Source organism: Poromitra crassiceps (genome assembly GCF_964638095.1).
Source record: "Poromitra crassiceps genome assembly, chromosome: 15".
NCBI classification, from domain to species: domain Eukaryota; kingdom Metazoa; phylum Chordata; class Actinopteri; order Beryciformes; family Melamphaidae; genus Poromitra; species Poromitra crassiceps.
Window position 1 is genome coordinate 29291904 of NC_139634.1, and position 16317 is coordinate 29308220.

Here is a 16317-nt window from a genome sequence, read left to right on the forward strand (position 1 = left end):
ATGCGTTTACTGTTGCCTTGATCAGAGCTTGAATTCAGCACCACCTGCTTTAGAAAAGATGGAGTGTGCTCAGTAATCACTTCCAACATCATATTTGCCTGACCTTCCCATGTTTATCCCACCAGCTATATTTAGCTCCCACTTAGTGGACTGCCACAGCAACCATGACAAATCAGCCGTGGACTTCTAGCATTTCAACCCCTGTCCTGAAATACAAGACTTTGAATACATAGAAGAGATAAGGTAAGAAGCGTTTTTCCTGTATGCAAAGCCACCTTGCAGTAGCTCCAGTTATCTGCCTTACCACAGCACGGCAATAATAGGTAACTGAAGTAGGGTGTGAAGTTCACTACATACACTGGAGTCTGTGTGTGTGTGTGTGTGTGTGTGTGTGTGTGTGTGTGTGTGTGTGTGTGTGTGATGGGTGGGAGCTAGGGTACATTAGATACATTAGGAGCATCTACTATACACTTTGATCCGTGTGATTTCCCTGTCAACACAGGATGACATAAGCTCAGAGACGAGAAGAAGCTTCTAAAGTAGGGATCTTGACATATTAAATTCACCTCGACTGCTATAAGCGATAATACCACTCAACCCAAGATCATGTTCAACGTCATGCCTCCTCCTGACGTTTTACCGTTGCTGAAACATGTCCTGTCCTGCCTTTATTAATACTTAACACAGGTGTAATCTGCTGGAAACCTGCACGAATGGCAGAAATGAATGATGCACTTGCTCTGCTGGCACATCCACAGAGGGCCTGTAGGGGCCTGTATACTGTCACTTCCCTCTGTCATGCAAACATCTGTAAACTGGAGGCTCTCTCTGTTTCGAGGGCACTGCTGGGAAAAAGCAGAAGCTCACAAACTCTATTTGCCCTCTCTTCCCCCATCCAGACAAAGACAGAAAAATCACTCAATTATCAACTGTGGTAAATATTATGATTACAGGCTGCTTTCATCCATCTGCTGCAGGAGTCTCAAACAACGTTTACCTTTGTATTATAGTCAGAGTCATGCCTAGACATCCTGCTATGAACACCGGACTGCAAAGATCTGCCCAGAAACATACACCTTTTAATCTCCCTTTTATCTCTGTCTAATCTTAATCCAATGTGTGGATGCATTTGGGAGAGGTTACACTAAAGCTCCATAGGCTAAAATCGGATTTTTAAATCCCTCTGCTTTATTATGCAACAGCTAAATACCAAACGACTGATAGATGAATCAGGAGATGCAGTGGTCATTAAAAAGATATATATCTAAAGTAAATGTGGGATTAGCGATGTTACATCACAGGATCAAAAACCTTCATTAACAATCTATAAAGTGGAATGGAGAATAATGATAAATCTGGTAATGGTTTCATTTCAGGCAAATGAAATACAATCCGAGTGACCTGCCGGCAAGGGGAAAGAGGCACCTATAGAGAGGCAGGAAAAAGAAAATCAATGCACGCCTAACAAGTCCCCACAATACCATAATTATCTGCAAATTGAGTAGAGACTAAGACATTACACCCCCCCCCACACACCCCCCCAAAACAAAGAAAGCTGATGGTATCATCTTGATACAGATCTCCATGGAGAGTGGCAGCATCTATTAGATACAAAACAGATGAACTGAGCAAATGTATTACATTTCCTTCCCAGTATGGTGTGCATGTTAGGGGCAAAATCACTTCACCCTCCGCAGGAAAACCAGCACACTCCTCTTGGCAGGACAAAGGCTGTAGATCATGGTCAGTGTAAATGGGAGCATGTTCTCCGAGCCGGGCGTAAATCATCCTATTGGCTGGTTAGCCTGGGGCCAGGAGGAGCCACGCTTCTGATTGGCTGACGGGGGGAGACGGGGTAGGGGAGAGACGGCTAGGGAAGCTCTGTTACTAGATCTGCTCCCACCGCACTCACTCTGCTCGCTCAGCACTGCACTCCTCCCCCTCCTCCTTACAGGCTCTCATTTGAGGAAGCAGACATACTATAACCCAATTTTGGTGATTTTTTTTTTTATGTTTTCACTACAACTGAAGGATTACTACAGGCTTATATCGAAATGATTTGACCATCCTTGGGCGTATAAACCCTTTCAAACTCAACTATCGATTATTTCCATTATAAATGAATCTATTGTGGTTTTTATTAATCGATTAATCATTCAGTCTACAAGATGTCACAAATTAACAGAGCCCAAAGCGAACCCAATGTTCAAGGTACAAGGTTTTCATTGGACGATATACATGTACATAAAGGACACACACACACACACAAAGGATCACACTCATTACATGCACATACACTTCCCTGGCTGCACAGACGCACAGATGACACACTGTCCTTGTGTGCCAGACTCCTGCTCCTTCATCCAACCTCCATAGGTGGCACGCACACACACACGCACCCACGCGCACACACACACACACACACACACACACACATGCATGCACGCACCCACACACACACACACACGCAGACGCACACGCACACCCAGTGAACATCCCCCAGGCTGTGAGCGAGCCTTCTGGGACACGCACTGTAGCATATCAGCCAAGAGACTATAAAAGCCTTCTTGCTATCATAGGTAAGCTCTGATTCACAGCATAAATAATACCCAGTGTAATTATGTAAAGTCCCATTAAAAAAATTGGGCCAGTGGATAATAGAACCAACAAGCTAAGGACAAGCAATCCTTGAATTCTGCCGAGCAAGAAAAAGACAGGCCGGAACCACCTCTTCAGTGACTAATTTGTTTGGCTCTTCCTAATTGGGCTTTCCGATTGTGCCTTCATTTCCGCAATTTAGCACAAGCGCTGCCCAGAGAAGCCTTCCTGCACGGCACGGCCTACTGATGGCTAATGATAGAAATGAGATGTCTACTTGGCTGTTGTTGGACATGAGCCAGCCCTTACCCCAAGACACTGCCCTGAGCCAGCCCTTCCCTCCAAGACACTGCCCTGAGCCAGCCCTTACCTCCAAGACACTGCCCTGAGCCAGCCCTTACCTCCAAGACACTGCCCTGAGCCAGCCCTTACCTCCAAGACACTGCCCTGAGCCAGCCCTTACCCCCAAGACACTGCCCTGAGCCAGCCCTTACCTCCAAGACACTGCCCTGAGCCAGCCCTTACCCCCAATACACTGCCCTGAGCCAGCCCTTACCCCCAAGACACTGCCCTGAGCCAGCCCTTACCTCCAAGACACTGCCCTGAGCCAACCCTTACCCCCAAGACACTGCCCTGAGCCAGCCCTTACCACCAAGACACTGCCCTGAGCCAGCCCTTACCCCCAAGACACTGCCCTGAGCCAGCCCTTACCACCAAGACACTGCCCTGAGCCAGCCCTTAACCCCAAGACACTGCCCTGAGCCAGCCCTTACCACCAAGACACTGCCCTGAGCCAGCCCTTACCCCCAAGACACTGCCCTGAGCCAGCCCTTACCTCCAAGACACTGACCTGAGCCAGCCCTTACCCCCAAGACACTGCCCTGAGCCAGCCCTTACCCCAAGACACTGCCCTGAGCCAGCCCTTAACCCCAAGACACTGCCCTGAGCCAGCCCTTACCCCCAAGACACTGCCCTGAGCCAGCCCTTACCCCCAATACACTGCCCTGAGCCAGCCCTTACCTCCAAGACACTGCCCTGAGCCAGCCCTTACCCCCAAGACACTGCCCTGAGCCAGCCCTTACCCCCAAAGACACTGCCCTGAGCCAGCCCTTACCCCCAATACACTGCCTTGAGCCAGCCCTTACCTCCAAGACACTGCCCTGAGCCAGCCCTTACCCTCAAGACACTGCCCTGAGCCAGCCCTTACCTCCAAGACACTGCCCTGAGCCAGCCCTTACCCGCAAGACACTGCCCTGAGCCAGTCCTCACCCCCAAGACAGCCCTTACCCCCAAGACACTCCCCTGAGCCAGCACTTACCCCCAAGACACTGCCCTGAGCCAGCCCTTACCCCCAAGACACTGCCCTGAGCCAGCCCTTACCTCCAAGACACTGCCCTGAGCCAGCCCTTACCCCCAAAACAGCCCTTACCCCAAGAGACTGCCCTGAGCCAGCCCTTACCCCCAAGACACTGCCCTGAGCCAGCCCTTACCCCAAGACACTGCCCTGAGCCAGCCCTTACCCCCAAGACACTGCCCTGAGCCAGCCCTTACCCCCAAGACACTGCCCTGAGCCAGCCCTTACCTCCAAGACACTGCCCTGAGCCAGCCCTTACCCCCAAAACAGCCCTTACCCCAAGAGACTGCCCTGAGCCAGCCCTTACCCCCAAGACACTGCCCTGAGCCAGCCCTTACCCCAAGACACTGCCCTGAGCCAGCCCTTACCCCCAAGACACTGCCCTGAGCCAGCCCTTACCCTCAAGACACTGCCCTGAACCAGCCCTTACCCCCCAAGACACTGCCCTGAGCCAGCCCTTACCTCCAAGACACTGCCCTGAGCCAGCCCTTACCCCCAAGACAGCCCTTACCCCCAAGACACTGCCCTCTGTTCTCACATCGACGCCACAGTGAAGCTAAGCCCACATGAAAGGAACACAGCATCCAATCCAAGAAAACTACAGCCACAAATGAGGCACAAGCAAACTGTGGTGCATTATTTGGCCTGTGGCTGTAACATGGTTTTCTTAATAACACAAAACACAATGATAAAGCTGAACATTGCAGGCCCTGTTTTGGTCCTGTCCTGCAGCTTAATAGGGATGCACTGCATGGGCTAGGCCGGGGTTTACATCCCATAGGCCTACAGTACAGTAGCCTATGCATTGGGCCTAATTTATCACGCAAAATACACATGCATTTACACAAAGACTGTTTTAAATACACTATCAAACTCATTTCTTCATAAAATTTGATTGTGGGTCTTAGGAAAAGGTGGCAATGGCATACATATTGTGTGCATTAAATAGATTGAATAGATTCAATAGATAGATTAAATAGAATATTTTATCAGTTTTCAACCTTTTACACATACAGAGATATTGATAAATGAAGGCCACGGTAAGGTGCTTTGAATAAAACCAAATTTCATGCATTACTATACCACTCCAGCTGTGTCTCCAGCTGTGGAATTAGAGTGAGGTTATGATGACTATGTTCTAAATTAAACCAAGGAAAAATATTCCACTATTCATCCATAGACATATCTAATACCAATGCTTACTGCATTATTCCTGCTATTATAGTTGCATGATGCCAGTTTGCAGATGCATCAAAAATCTCAGAGCGTTTCTGCAGAAGACTATTACTCTGTCAGCAGCATGGCAGAGGTTTCAATCAGATATGTCTCAAATTGCCCTGTAATGGTGAGTTTGGAATTACCCCCCACCCCCCCGTTGTCCGGCTCAGTCTCCATGTTAATATCCATTCCTCCCCATGAGAGATAATCACACTCAACTGTAATATGAATGTAGCCTGCTAACGACCCTCCGGCCATTAGTCACCGCAGGGCCTCCTCCCGCAGTATCAGTCTCTCTCTCTGCCCCACGCCGGCAGTATCAGTCTCTCTCTCTGCCCCGTGCCGGACAACAGCTCCTTCTGTCCGGAGCCACAGGCCAGCAGGCTGCCATTACAGCGCCGAGCGGACAGAGATGCGATCGGGCTTGGCACTGGAGAGAGCAGCTACTAGTCTTCTCTCTCCTCCCAGCTCCTCTTGACCCACAGTCAAGAGGAGTTAGTGTTACAGGGCAACACCTTGTGCTAACTCGTGCTGCTCGATTTGTGGGTTGAATTTAAAAGTGTGTGTGTGTGTGTGTCTGTGTCTGTGTCTGTGTGTGTCTGTGTGTGTGTGTGTGTGTGTGAGTGAGAGAGAGAGAGAGAGAAGAGAGAGAGAGAGAGAATGTGGGGCCTTGAACAGAAGCAGTAAGGATGATCTTTATTAAAATGATTCAAAATCATGTTCTATCATTTAAAACGTGCCCTTCTTCCTGCCACGGTACATCCTGATAGGCTGGGATTGGGCCCACATGGTTGTGTGTGTGTGTGTGTGTGTGTGTGTGTGTGTGTTGAGATAATGGGTCCATTGGGTTGTGCTAGTGGGTTGAGACAGAACTGCTGAAGCAACAGAAGACATAAGCGAGAGGCTCTTTCACTGGACAGCAGCGGTTATTAAATATTAAACGCTACAGTATGTGGTCAATTGTATACCTTTGCCCTAGCAGGAGTTCAATTTTGAGCAGGGAAACAGGCGAGCACAGTGCCGTTTGGGAGCTTATCAAAATAGGAAATTACTGTTTATTGCTGATGAGGCGCGTGCAGTACAGTAGGTTACAGGTCAGATAACAGTGTGTTATATCATCCAAGAAAACCATTAGGAGAAAGAATTATAGGGATATTTTAAGAAATTAGGCTATAAAGGCACATAAATATCCCAAATTATACCATAATAGGTCAGAAAATGTGAACTACTACAGAAATAGTAACAGATTAAAATAAACAGCCTACCATAAAGTAGGATATGGATGACTATAACTAAGTAGTGCCACAGACAAAATGCAAGTCACTACAGCAGCATTATTTGTCATATGTGGCCCCTGACCACTGCTCATTGACACTGCAGTAAGTAAGAAGTGAGGTTTTAAAGGCCGTTACTTACTCGAATGCAAAGAAGAGGGCGCAGGTCCCGACGATGAGGAAGAGGGTGAGATAGAAGACGCCTTTCTGCCGGGCCATCATCACCCGGCCGTCGCAGCAGAAAGTGTTTTTTCCCGGGAGCTTTTCCCATTTTCGCACCTTTCGTGTTATCATCACCGCCGACATGGTGCCACTTGTCAATATAGTCTTGTCAATATAGTCCTTCTTTGGTAAATGAGAAAATTGCTTCAAAATAGAAATGTGGTGTCAATCTTTTATATTTACTGCTCTAATTTGCAGGAGTTACAGTAGCCTAATAGGTGGTGTTATGTGCTATAGCCTACTGCAACGATGTATTGAGACAATAAACTGCTGATGATGGAGCTGATAGCATACACCCCTTGCTAGTCAAATACTGTTGAATCAAAGTGTCACACAATCCACTGGCAACAAAGAAACGACTGATTCAACACCAATAGTGATTTCTCGACAGGGCGACGACTTTGAAACATTTTTTCTTTTCATTTCAGTGTCGCAGTCACATCATCAACAATCATTTAATCCATATTTCTAGTCAAGTGCTTCTCCTCTTACTGCAGCATGTCAATCCAGTGGCTGGACTCCCACACTGCTGAGGGGAAAGGGGGGAAATCACAACACCCTGCTGTCCAGTGGATATTGCAATTTAGTAGCTGAAATTCATCCAAAAGCTTGCGGCAGAGCTTTCCCACACGAAGCGATAAAATCCAGTCTTGGTTCTTGCATTGGGAGAGCGGACCTTGACCGGTTGACGTTCATATCATCTCGATAAATCATAAATGATCACACAGGCGCACTCAGTGTCCACATATGCGACTGTCACCATGCGACTGGAAATTATCATTAAGCCTCTTCCAAAAAAATAAAAGCAGGACTCCGTCGAAGCGAGCGGGGAATTAAAAATATTCGCAGCCTGGATGATAAGGTGTATTTGCTCTGCTTTTTTCCCGCAGGATACGAGCTCTTGGTTTAGTCAATGGCAGCAGGAAACACGCCTAGATTGAAATGTCTATTCTTAAAGGGGCAGAACAGGTAAAACGAAAAGGAACAAAGGAGATCAAGCCAGGTCCCATTCAAGGCATATTAATATGCAAAATCGCTAGCCTGTAGTATCACCCAGGGGAGTTTTATTAATTAAGATAATTATTTAGACACTTGATGCATTTTTTCTGGTCTTGAGGTTATTATCCCTGAAGTGTTGTTGCTCCATTTGCAGTCTAAATGCTCCTGTCAGAGGTGGACACTGAGCATGATTCATGTTAATTAGGCTACCTTTCACTATAATATTTGAAAACATGAGCGGCCATGATGAATGTAAATTAAGTGTTTTCAATCAAGTGAGCCATTATTTGCATCAACAGATATGCTTTTGGAGATTGAATTGCAAAATATTCTTTGTGTCCCTTATAATATTAGAATTAATTCTGACTACTTAACTCTTTGCATCTCTCATGTCGTTTCTGCTCAGTTTCCCTTTAAACTTGAATTAGTTCCACTCCCCCCCCCCCACCCACAGGCATTGGCCATTATAGCCTAAAGACAACCATCCATCCTTTTTATTCTAGGTATTAGAAAGAAATCCCATAATCTCATATCTTCATAAATATTTAGAAGTCAATTATTTCACAAGAAGAACTCAAAGTTCAAATTGATTTTAATATTTAATGCAGATTGCTTTTACTGAGTTAGCCAGCCTTTTGCTTTTTGAACATCAGATGGGGGTCAAGTTTGCATAAGGTACAGTGGAGGAAACAAGCGTGAGGCTTTAGGGAACAGTTTCATCAATCTGGAAATATTTGCAGGTTTTCAAGGTGTTTAACATCAATTTACAGATGGAAGCCTATGGTGAATAAAATGGCAAACCAAATGATCAGCTAATGGAAAAAGATGCCAAACAACCCCTACCAAGTCAAAGACAGATAATGTTACTTTCTCAAATCTCTGTTGTCACAAACTTTATAGAGCCAATCCTTAAAATGAATGCAAAGCCCTCTCCCAGAAATCTCTGGATTTTGATTCTAGCTTGAAATATGTTTCTAATAATTTAGGTTAGCCTACCCTTTTAAGGCTTTAATAACTCTACTCCTATTCAATAGCCAATCCCTTTTGTTGGCAGCTGGCCCCGAGCAGGGCAACAGATATATTTCCTTTCAGAAGTCATGCTACTCACCTCTTACCCTTTCCCCCCATTACTGTAGATTAAAACTGAATTCACACAAAATTATCTCAAGACATGGTTTAGCCCTGATCCAACTCCATATGAACTGAATTACAGTCTCACTCTCAGGTCTAGTTCACTGTTAAATCTTCCAGTTAAAGTCTATCAGTGATCAGACATTTACTTTTTTTAACCTTTTTGTGGGGAAATTATAACAGTATTATAATAAAAAGTAATATTATGATGGTTAAATATTGGTTCAACTTAGTCACACAGCTATAATGGCCTTACACTTGCTATACAGATGCAGGGAAATGGCACTTTATCAGGAGCAGCAGGGGAGGCTGTGGTGTGGACATAAATGACTCAGGAGACCAGTCAGACATCCTTCTTCCTGGCGGAAACTGCAGGACTGGACGCAATGAACCGGTCGAGCCACAGCTACTGTACATCACTTCAGCCAGGATTCCTGCTATTTACATCTGCACCAGAGAGGATGACATTAGTATGCCTAATAGCCTACATGATCTGTCAGATGTTGCCTTAGCCAAACTGCATATCAAATAGGCTATAATGACTGCAGGCAGCTAAAAGTCAGACTTATCATTCTAATGGCAATTTTCATTACATGAGGAGTGGATTAAATGCAGAGGGGTGGGGCAGGTTCATCTCAAGGTGCTCTGAAGTGACAGGAAACTGAGAGCTTATGAGGTAGCATGACAAATGTATCTGTGCTATTTGAGAAATAAATTGTATTAACTTACAATGTTCTCTCCATGAGACGATTAAAATCTGACACCTTGACAAGGCAGAAGTTTGTGTTCTGCATCAGTGGAAATGGTTCTTCATACAGTGATAAACAGTAACTACATATTTGTACTCAAGTACTATACCTTACTTTGTGTTTTACCTTTAAAAACTTGTGGTTGAAATTAGCCTACATGAAACCAATTTGGCATGAAAACATTAAAAGCAGGAAGTATAACGAAGACATAACGCTACTAAAATATGACACAACTTATTTTAAAGAATTGAAAACCTTTCTGCTTTATTGTTGAAATGTGCAACTGAACAGGACCAATGAGGTTTTATAATAGACCCAGGACTACCCAGACCATGGATGACCCAGACTGCCAACTACAGTACATTGACTTTCATGAGCGTTTGGACGTTTGTCTCCACCTACTGGCACAAGGTGGCAACTTGTCCAAAGTAGCTCGCTCGCTGGCTTGCAATTTATTTATATTTTACAAATAAGTATGTTGTGTCTTCAATCTCTAATCAATGTCTATAATACAACCACATGCTAGCTTTTTCATGGGTTCTTATCCGGAGTCAGAAAGATTAGAGAGGGTAAACTGTTTTAATATTAACGCTAAAGTTATGTTTTAAATAGTCCGTCCTACATAATAATCCGACTAGAAACATGCTCCGGTGTTTATGTTGGGTCGCAGCACTTGCACATCGTGTGAACTAGCGTTAATTTTCTACAAGTTATTTTATGTCAGATATTATTCGTGTATGTTTCTTGAATGTAAATGGACAGTGTCCCATGTCTTCATGTGTCGCAGTGTCAAGCACAACAGTTCAGGTAATCAGCGTGACAGTTACTAGCTGCTGGGTTAGCTAGCAGTTAGCATGGGAACCACTAGTTTGTAGGCAGTGGGAACAAAAAGGTTGATTGATAAAACGGCTGAATACGTTTGCTGTGGCTTTTTGTACGAAATTTTACGCTACCCTATAAATGTTTGTTTTTTCTTCAAAGGAAACATTTGCAGTCCCGAGGCGCTCTGGACCTGAGGTTCTGCTTACAGAAAGAATGTGATGGGACTGTACTTTTGCCCATCCTACCATCCTGTCTGTCACAGCTTGATCTACAATCCCTCCAGAACAGAGTGGCTTCAAATAGTATTTGTGAAATTGTCTGGAGTCAGGTAATGGGCGATTTGTTTCACTTCAATATTAGCATCAGACAATAATTTCATTGCACATTGACAGTTTTAATATGCAACTGTTGTATATGTCCTGCTTTCACAACAGGCTCCTCGGCAGTCAAAGAGGGAGAGGGGGAGGTCATTTGGAAGTAAACTAGTGAAAATCCTACAGGGGGTGTTGGAGTCACATGGAGAAAGATGGACAGAGGACCTGAGTGGGGACATTCCCCACAGCTGCCAGTGGCATGGAGACCTAGCCCTACTTGGAGACAACAGTTTCTCTCTGCCAGTATGGAGGAAACTTGGTATTGACTAAAATTTATGCTATTGTGCTTTTGTCTGTTCAAGACGTGTGCAACGTAATTGACTGGGATACATTTATTTATATAGGCATTCATCCAAGGTATTTACAGAGAATGAACCTACCTAGATCTGTCTAATCAATAATAACAATAATAATAATTTATTGCATTTTTGTTCTCAGCACCTTCCTAGATACTCAAAGCGCTTATCAGGGGAGGGCGGGGGGGAAACTCAACTCTTCCACCCCTGATGTGTAGCACCCACCTGGGTGATGCATGGCAGCCAGACAGTTTGCGCCAGAATGCTCACCACACATCATCTATTATGGTGGAGAGTAGAGGGCTGAATGTGCCAAGTAAGTAACAAAATGATGCAATACAGGATGCAACAAAATTAAATACAGGGAAACAAAACAAAGCACCAAGATAACCTTATTAGGAGAAGAAAAAAACTTTGGCAGGCAAATTCAAAGAGGGACCTCCCACCAGCGCAGCTAAGCATAATGGGTGCAAAGACAAAACATAAAAACAAACAGTAACAAGGATAAGGCTTTTTTATAATTTTTTTATAATGTTTTATTATTTATTTATTTTTCTAGATCAAGAGCTCTGGAGTGCAGTGGCAAAAGGTCTGGGAGCAAAGCGCCTGGCAAAGATGAGTCGAATCTCCAGCGATGGATTCAGATCTCCTGTGGTGACGATGCTGCTGGGAGAGCACAGCTGGGTGACACATACAGACAACGGCATCAAGTAACTCACAGTCCTAATCAATCAGTACTGTTGATTTAGCATTTGCGAACTGTTATATGCAGCTAGTAATAGTACACGGATTGGAAACTGTTAAAACTTGTGAAGGAGTCACAATATGTCAAGTTGCCTGTGTCAAAAACCTCCAATGTTTTTTCAGGTATGAGTTTGACGTCACCAAATCCATGTTCTCAGCTGGAAACATAACAGAGAAACTACGGATTGCGGCTTTTGACTGCAGAGGGGAGACTGTGGTGGATTTGTACGCAGGTAATAAAACCATTTTCAATACATTCAGGCTATAACAGTTTTTACTGTGGGCAACAATTCAATATTATAGGCACCTTTCTGTGGGATTATATCACGATGATGTAATGACATTGTGATACTGTAATACACAATTCCCTTCTCTAAATTGATCATAAAAAGCACCTGAACACTATGAAACATATGAAGGAATATTATGAGTTTTGTTTGCCATCACACTTAACATGGTAACCAATACTGTGATATATATTGATATGGGGGGGATCCTTATTGATATTTGATATGATGCTGTTTTTGTTATGTACAACTGTTCTCAGGTATTGGATACTTCACTCTCCCATATTTGGTGCATGCGGGAGCCAGCCATGTTCATGCTTGTGAGTGGAACTCAGATGCTGTCGAAGCTCTAAAGAAAAACCTGGAGGGAAACGGAGTGTCAGATCGCTGCACTGTTCACCAGGGAGACAATCGACAAGTAAGAGTCAAACATCCTTTCACTTATGACTCGTGTCATTGTCGATACACAATGACAGTTTGAGCTCTGCCTCCGTTTTAACGGATTAGTTCACTATAGATACCGTCAGTGTCTCGTCATAGACGCGTGTTCAATGGATCAGCGTGGGGTAAGTAAATCCTCCCGTTTTTCCAATGCAGCAGAGTTAGCATTTAGCTGCTAGCCCAGCCCAGGCAGACAGGATCAGGGATTCAACCCCCGCAGTGAACGTAACATCTGAACAGACGTGTATGTACCTGCTTTTGAATCCCCGATCCTGTAGTGTAGAGGCACAGCACCATCCTTTGGTGAGTCAGCCCATTGGGGTATATGGGGGGTTTTACCCCACCATCTATTCTCGCGCACCAGCCATAGTAACATTTTGTGGGCGTTCCCACAAAGACCGACTGTATCTATTCAGTCAGGAGGGTTTCAGTTGACTGAGCGTTTATAACTAGTGCCTGTTCACTCACTGGCTCAATAAGGCCCCGATCAGACGGCGCACCGCACTGCCTTTTTCGTTGATTTGCCTACAGTTTAAAAAACAATAGCCGCTTGCTGCGTCTTTTGTTCATATGCAACCACCGAATCACTGTCCTAAGGTGTCCTGTGAATTGAATGTTCATTTCACAACCATAAGTCGTCTCCAATGTGTTATGCTGCCTTCAAATGGAACTCATGAGCTCGTGTTTTACGACATGGTTATGACATGGGAAGTTGTGTACATGATAGGTGGAGGCCATATCATATCCTAGGTTGTCTCCATCACTTTTCAACACAAAGTGATGCCCTTGATCCACCTGACAGGTGTGGCATATCAAGACGCTGATTAAACCGCATGATGATTACAATATTGCTGCCTTCAAATGGGGCTGTGTTTACCATGTTCATGAGAAGAGTCCATATCAACGCCCCCTCCTTTGGTATTCACCACTTCGGAAGTGGAAATCTTATGACACGGGAAGTGTACTGTAACTGTACACAACTTGCCATGTCGTAACTCGTAACCATGTCCACATGCTCACAAGTTCCATTTGAAGGTAGCATAACACATGGTAGAAAAATGAACATTCAATTCACCAGCACTGGTGATCATTCCTGCAGTCGGCATGCTAATTGCATGCTACCTCAAAACTTGCAACATCTGTGTCATTGTGTTGTGTGATAAAACTGCACATTTCAGAGTGACCAGCCCATGCATGTGCATGTGCAATCATCATGCTGTTTAAACAGCACCTTGTTATGCCACACCTGTCCAGTGGATGGATTATTTCAGCCCAGGACTCACTAACATGGATTTAAGCAAATTAGTGAGCAAAATGTGAGAGAAATAAAACTTTTGTGTGCATAGAAAAAGTCTTAGATCTTTTATTTCATCTCATGAAACATGGGAGCAAAAACAAAAGTGTTGCATTTATATATTTTTTCAATACCTGCCCACCCTCCCCCATTTACAAACTCAAATACTGTTGCTTTCCATTTGTACCAACCGATACTTTTATACACAGAAACTCGAGCCAATATAATGGTTGGTTGATTTCCCCCCCCTAGCTCCCACTGTGTGATCTCGCTGACAGAGTGAACCTAGGCCTCATACCGAGCTCACAGGACGGCTGGCTCGTCGCCTGTCGCCTGCTGAAGAAAACAACCGGAGGCATTTTACACATTCACCAGAATGTCACCTCACCGCTACGGAACCCAGCGCTCGCTCCAGCTACGAGTGAAGCAGCCCAGAGGGCTTCTGGCGAAAAGATTGACAGAGAGGGTTGGCATGACTGGGCCCACGACACGGCCGGCCGCATCGCCTCTTTGTTAGAGGACATCACTGGTGCCCCGTGGATAACCAACATCCAGCACATAGAGCATGTCAAATCATACGCACCTCATGTTCACCACGTTGTGCTGGACTTGGAGTGCAGACCGCCCTGAACTGAACAGACTAACATAGACACAGATTTATTTTTTTATTTTGTCATGTTCTTATTTAAATCCACCATACATGCAAGCCAAACCACATAACAACAAGGCTAGGTTGAAACCTAACGTGGCTGGTCGGTTTGAAATTGTAGCAGCCTTGCACATTTGTTTACCAGGCAGGCATATTTTGTTACCCCACTTTTGTGTGTCTGTCACAACAGCTAATGTCTACAACTAATTAATGGCCAATGTGTAGGGTGTTTACGATGATGAAAAATGTGAAAATGGAAAAGACTGTGAAACTCAATTGCTCTAAAAATGGCCTACTTCCACCAATAAAATGTGATGACAAAAGATTATCCAGCAGTGCACTTTTCTTCTGATTTTTGTGGAAATCAAACCCACGTCATCACAAAAGCTTCCTAGGTGACTTAGCAGTTAATTTATCAGTGAACATCAAACACACAAACTTCAGTAGTAACTCCAAATAGGTTGAAAGCAAGAGTGGATAAGCATCATGCCATCAGCTGAGCACAGAATCCCTCTCCCTTATAAGGCAATTATCCAGCAAACGCCAACAAGTGCCACTCCCGTAGTCCAAAGAAAACACCATAAATTGTAAAATTCAGACACTTTTCAGTGAAAGGCGAACGGGCACTGCCTAAAAAGCTTAATAGTACATTTCAATGTATAACAGTTGCTATACTCCAGAGCAGGAATAACATGCCTTGGAGTGCCAAGAGTTTGCATGGTTTCATTCCAACCATACACCGTCTGAGTTCACTCTCAGCAGCATAACCTCAACCAGCGAGGAGGAACTAATGAGTGAAATTACCTGCTAGACCAGTGGCTCTCAACCATGTGCCATAAACAGCCCATCTCTGTGCTAATCATTGAAATCTGCCTGACAGAACCATACAGCTCCTGACTGCAAGTGGTCAGTTTCCTCTGTGCTTTACCAATGCCCAAACTAACTGCAGCAATATCCAGACATATTGACCTACAATGTATATGTATGTATTTGGTATTGCTGGAAAGGTTGTTTTGGAAACTAGGATCACACACTTAAAAGCAGTATACCATACTATATATACTTTACCATTCATCTCATATGGATTCAATTAACCTGTAAGCTGAGAACCTCTTCAGATCTTGACTACTTTTAGTCTGTCATTTCAGACAAAAAGTGCAAGTCATTCAGTTTTCAAACACAAAATATACGGTTACAAATTCCCTAAAGGCTTGAGCATGAGTATCCTGATAATAGAGCAGTGATAGTCGCGCAGATTTATTCATTAACTCCCCTCAATGATGTTATATATTTTGCTGTACTAAAGTGATTTCAAAATGCATTAGGCCTATTTTGTTTTACATTGATGTAAAGTGCTATATTCAATCCCTCAAAATCAGAGCTGACTTATTTTCAGAGCCTACAAATTTCAAGTAATGGTGCAAATTGCATTAGGTCACATTGCTATCCAAAACTAATCTTAAGGGTTGTGAATAATCTATTTTTTATTTCAAAATGGACAGCCTTTCTTTAAGACATGTTACTATGTTTGTGTTTTACCATTACTATGAATGTCGACATGATGTTCAGTGGTAATATTTACTCTAATACAGATCATAATATGAGATTACTTCCATATTGTACACAGACACACCCCTTCCCTATTCCCTGTTTTTTTTGCATCCACACCCAATGAGGAAAATGGCTCACTTTCTAGATTTATATAATTATAACTCTGTCAATTATTGCATTGCACACGTTATGGTGTACATTTAAAATAACCTAACAAACCCTCTAAATGACCATTTTACTCCAACGCCTCCTCTGTGGGTTAAGAGCTGATCGCAAAGTGCATATTTTTCCACATCCAGTGCGACTGCAGGACA

General features: G+C 44.1%; 2 protein-coding genes across 2 annotated transcripts in view; one reads left to right on the forward strand and one right to left on the reverse strand.

The window, feature by feature from the left end:
* The window catches only part of zdhhc9 (zDHHC palmitoyltransferase 9), a 34289-nt gene extending 26842 nt beyond the window's left edge, over positions 1–7447 (reverse strand). The window contains exon 1 of the mRNA XM_083652485.1: positions 6587–7447. Coding sequence (XP_083508611.1) covers positions 6587–6750 — 164 coding nt within the window. The 5' untranslated portion in view covers positions 6751–7447. The remainder of the gene's footprint in view (positions 1–6586) is intronic.
* Positions 7448–10223: 2776 nt separating this feature from the next.
* Positions 10224–14607, forward strand: trmt12 (tRNA methyltransferase 12 homolog). Its single transcript, XM_083651604.1, has 7 exons — positions 10224–10352; positions 10527–10695; positions 10802–11000; positions 11597–11747; positions 11905–12014; positions 12329–12486; positions 14056–14607. Exons 1-7 carry the CDS (start codon positions 10300–10302, stop codon positions 14431–14433), a joined length of 1218 nt encoding a protein of 405 aa, XP_083507730.1. The 5' UTR covers positions 10224–10299; the 3' UTR covers positions 14434–14607.
* Positions 14608–16317: the final 1710 nt, after the last annotated feature.

What these genes read in the sequence shown, in the direction of transcription:
- trmt12 (XM_083651604.1), top strand. Translation starts at nt 10,300, where the DNA reads ATGGACAGTGTCCCATGTCTTCATGTGTCGCAGTGTCAAGCACAACAG. An exon ending in GTGAAATTGTCTGGAGTCAG is followed by an intron (nt 10,696 to 10,801) that starts GTAATGGGCGAT and finishes CTTTCACAACAG; the next exon opens with GCTCCTCGGCAGTCAAAGAG. An exon ending in GCCAGTATGGAGGAAACTTG is followed by an intron (nt 11,001 to 11,596) that starts GTATTGACTAAA and finishes TTATTTTTCTAG; the next exon opens with ATCAAGAGCTCTGGAGTGCA.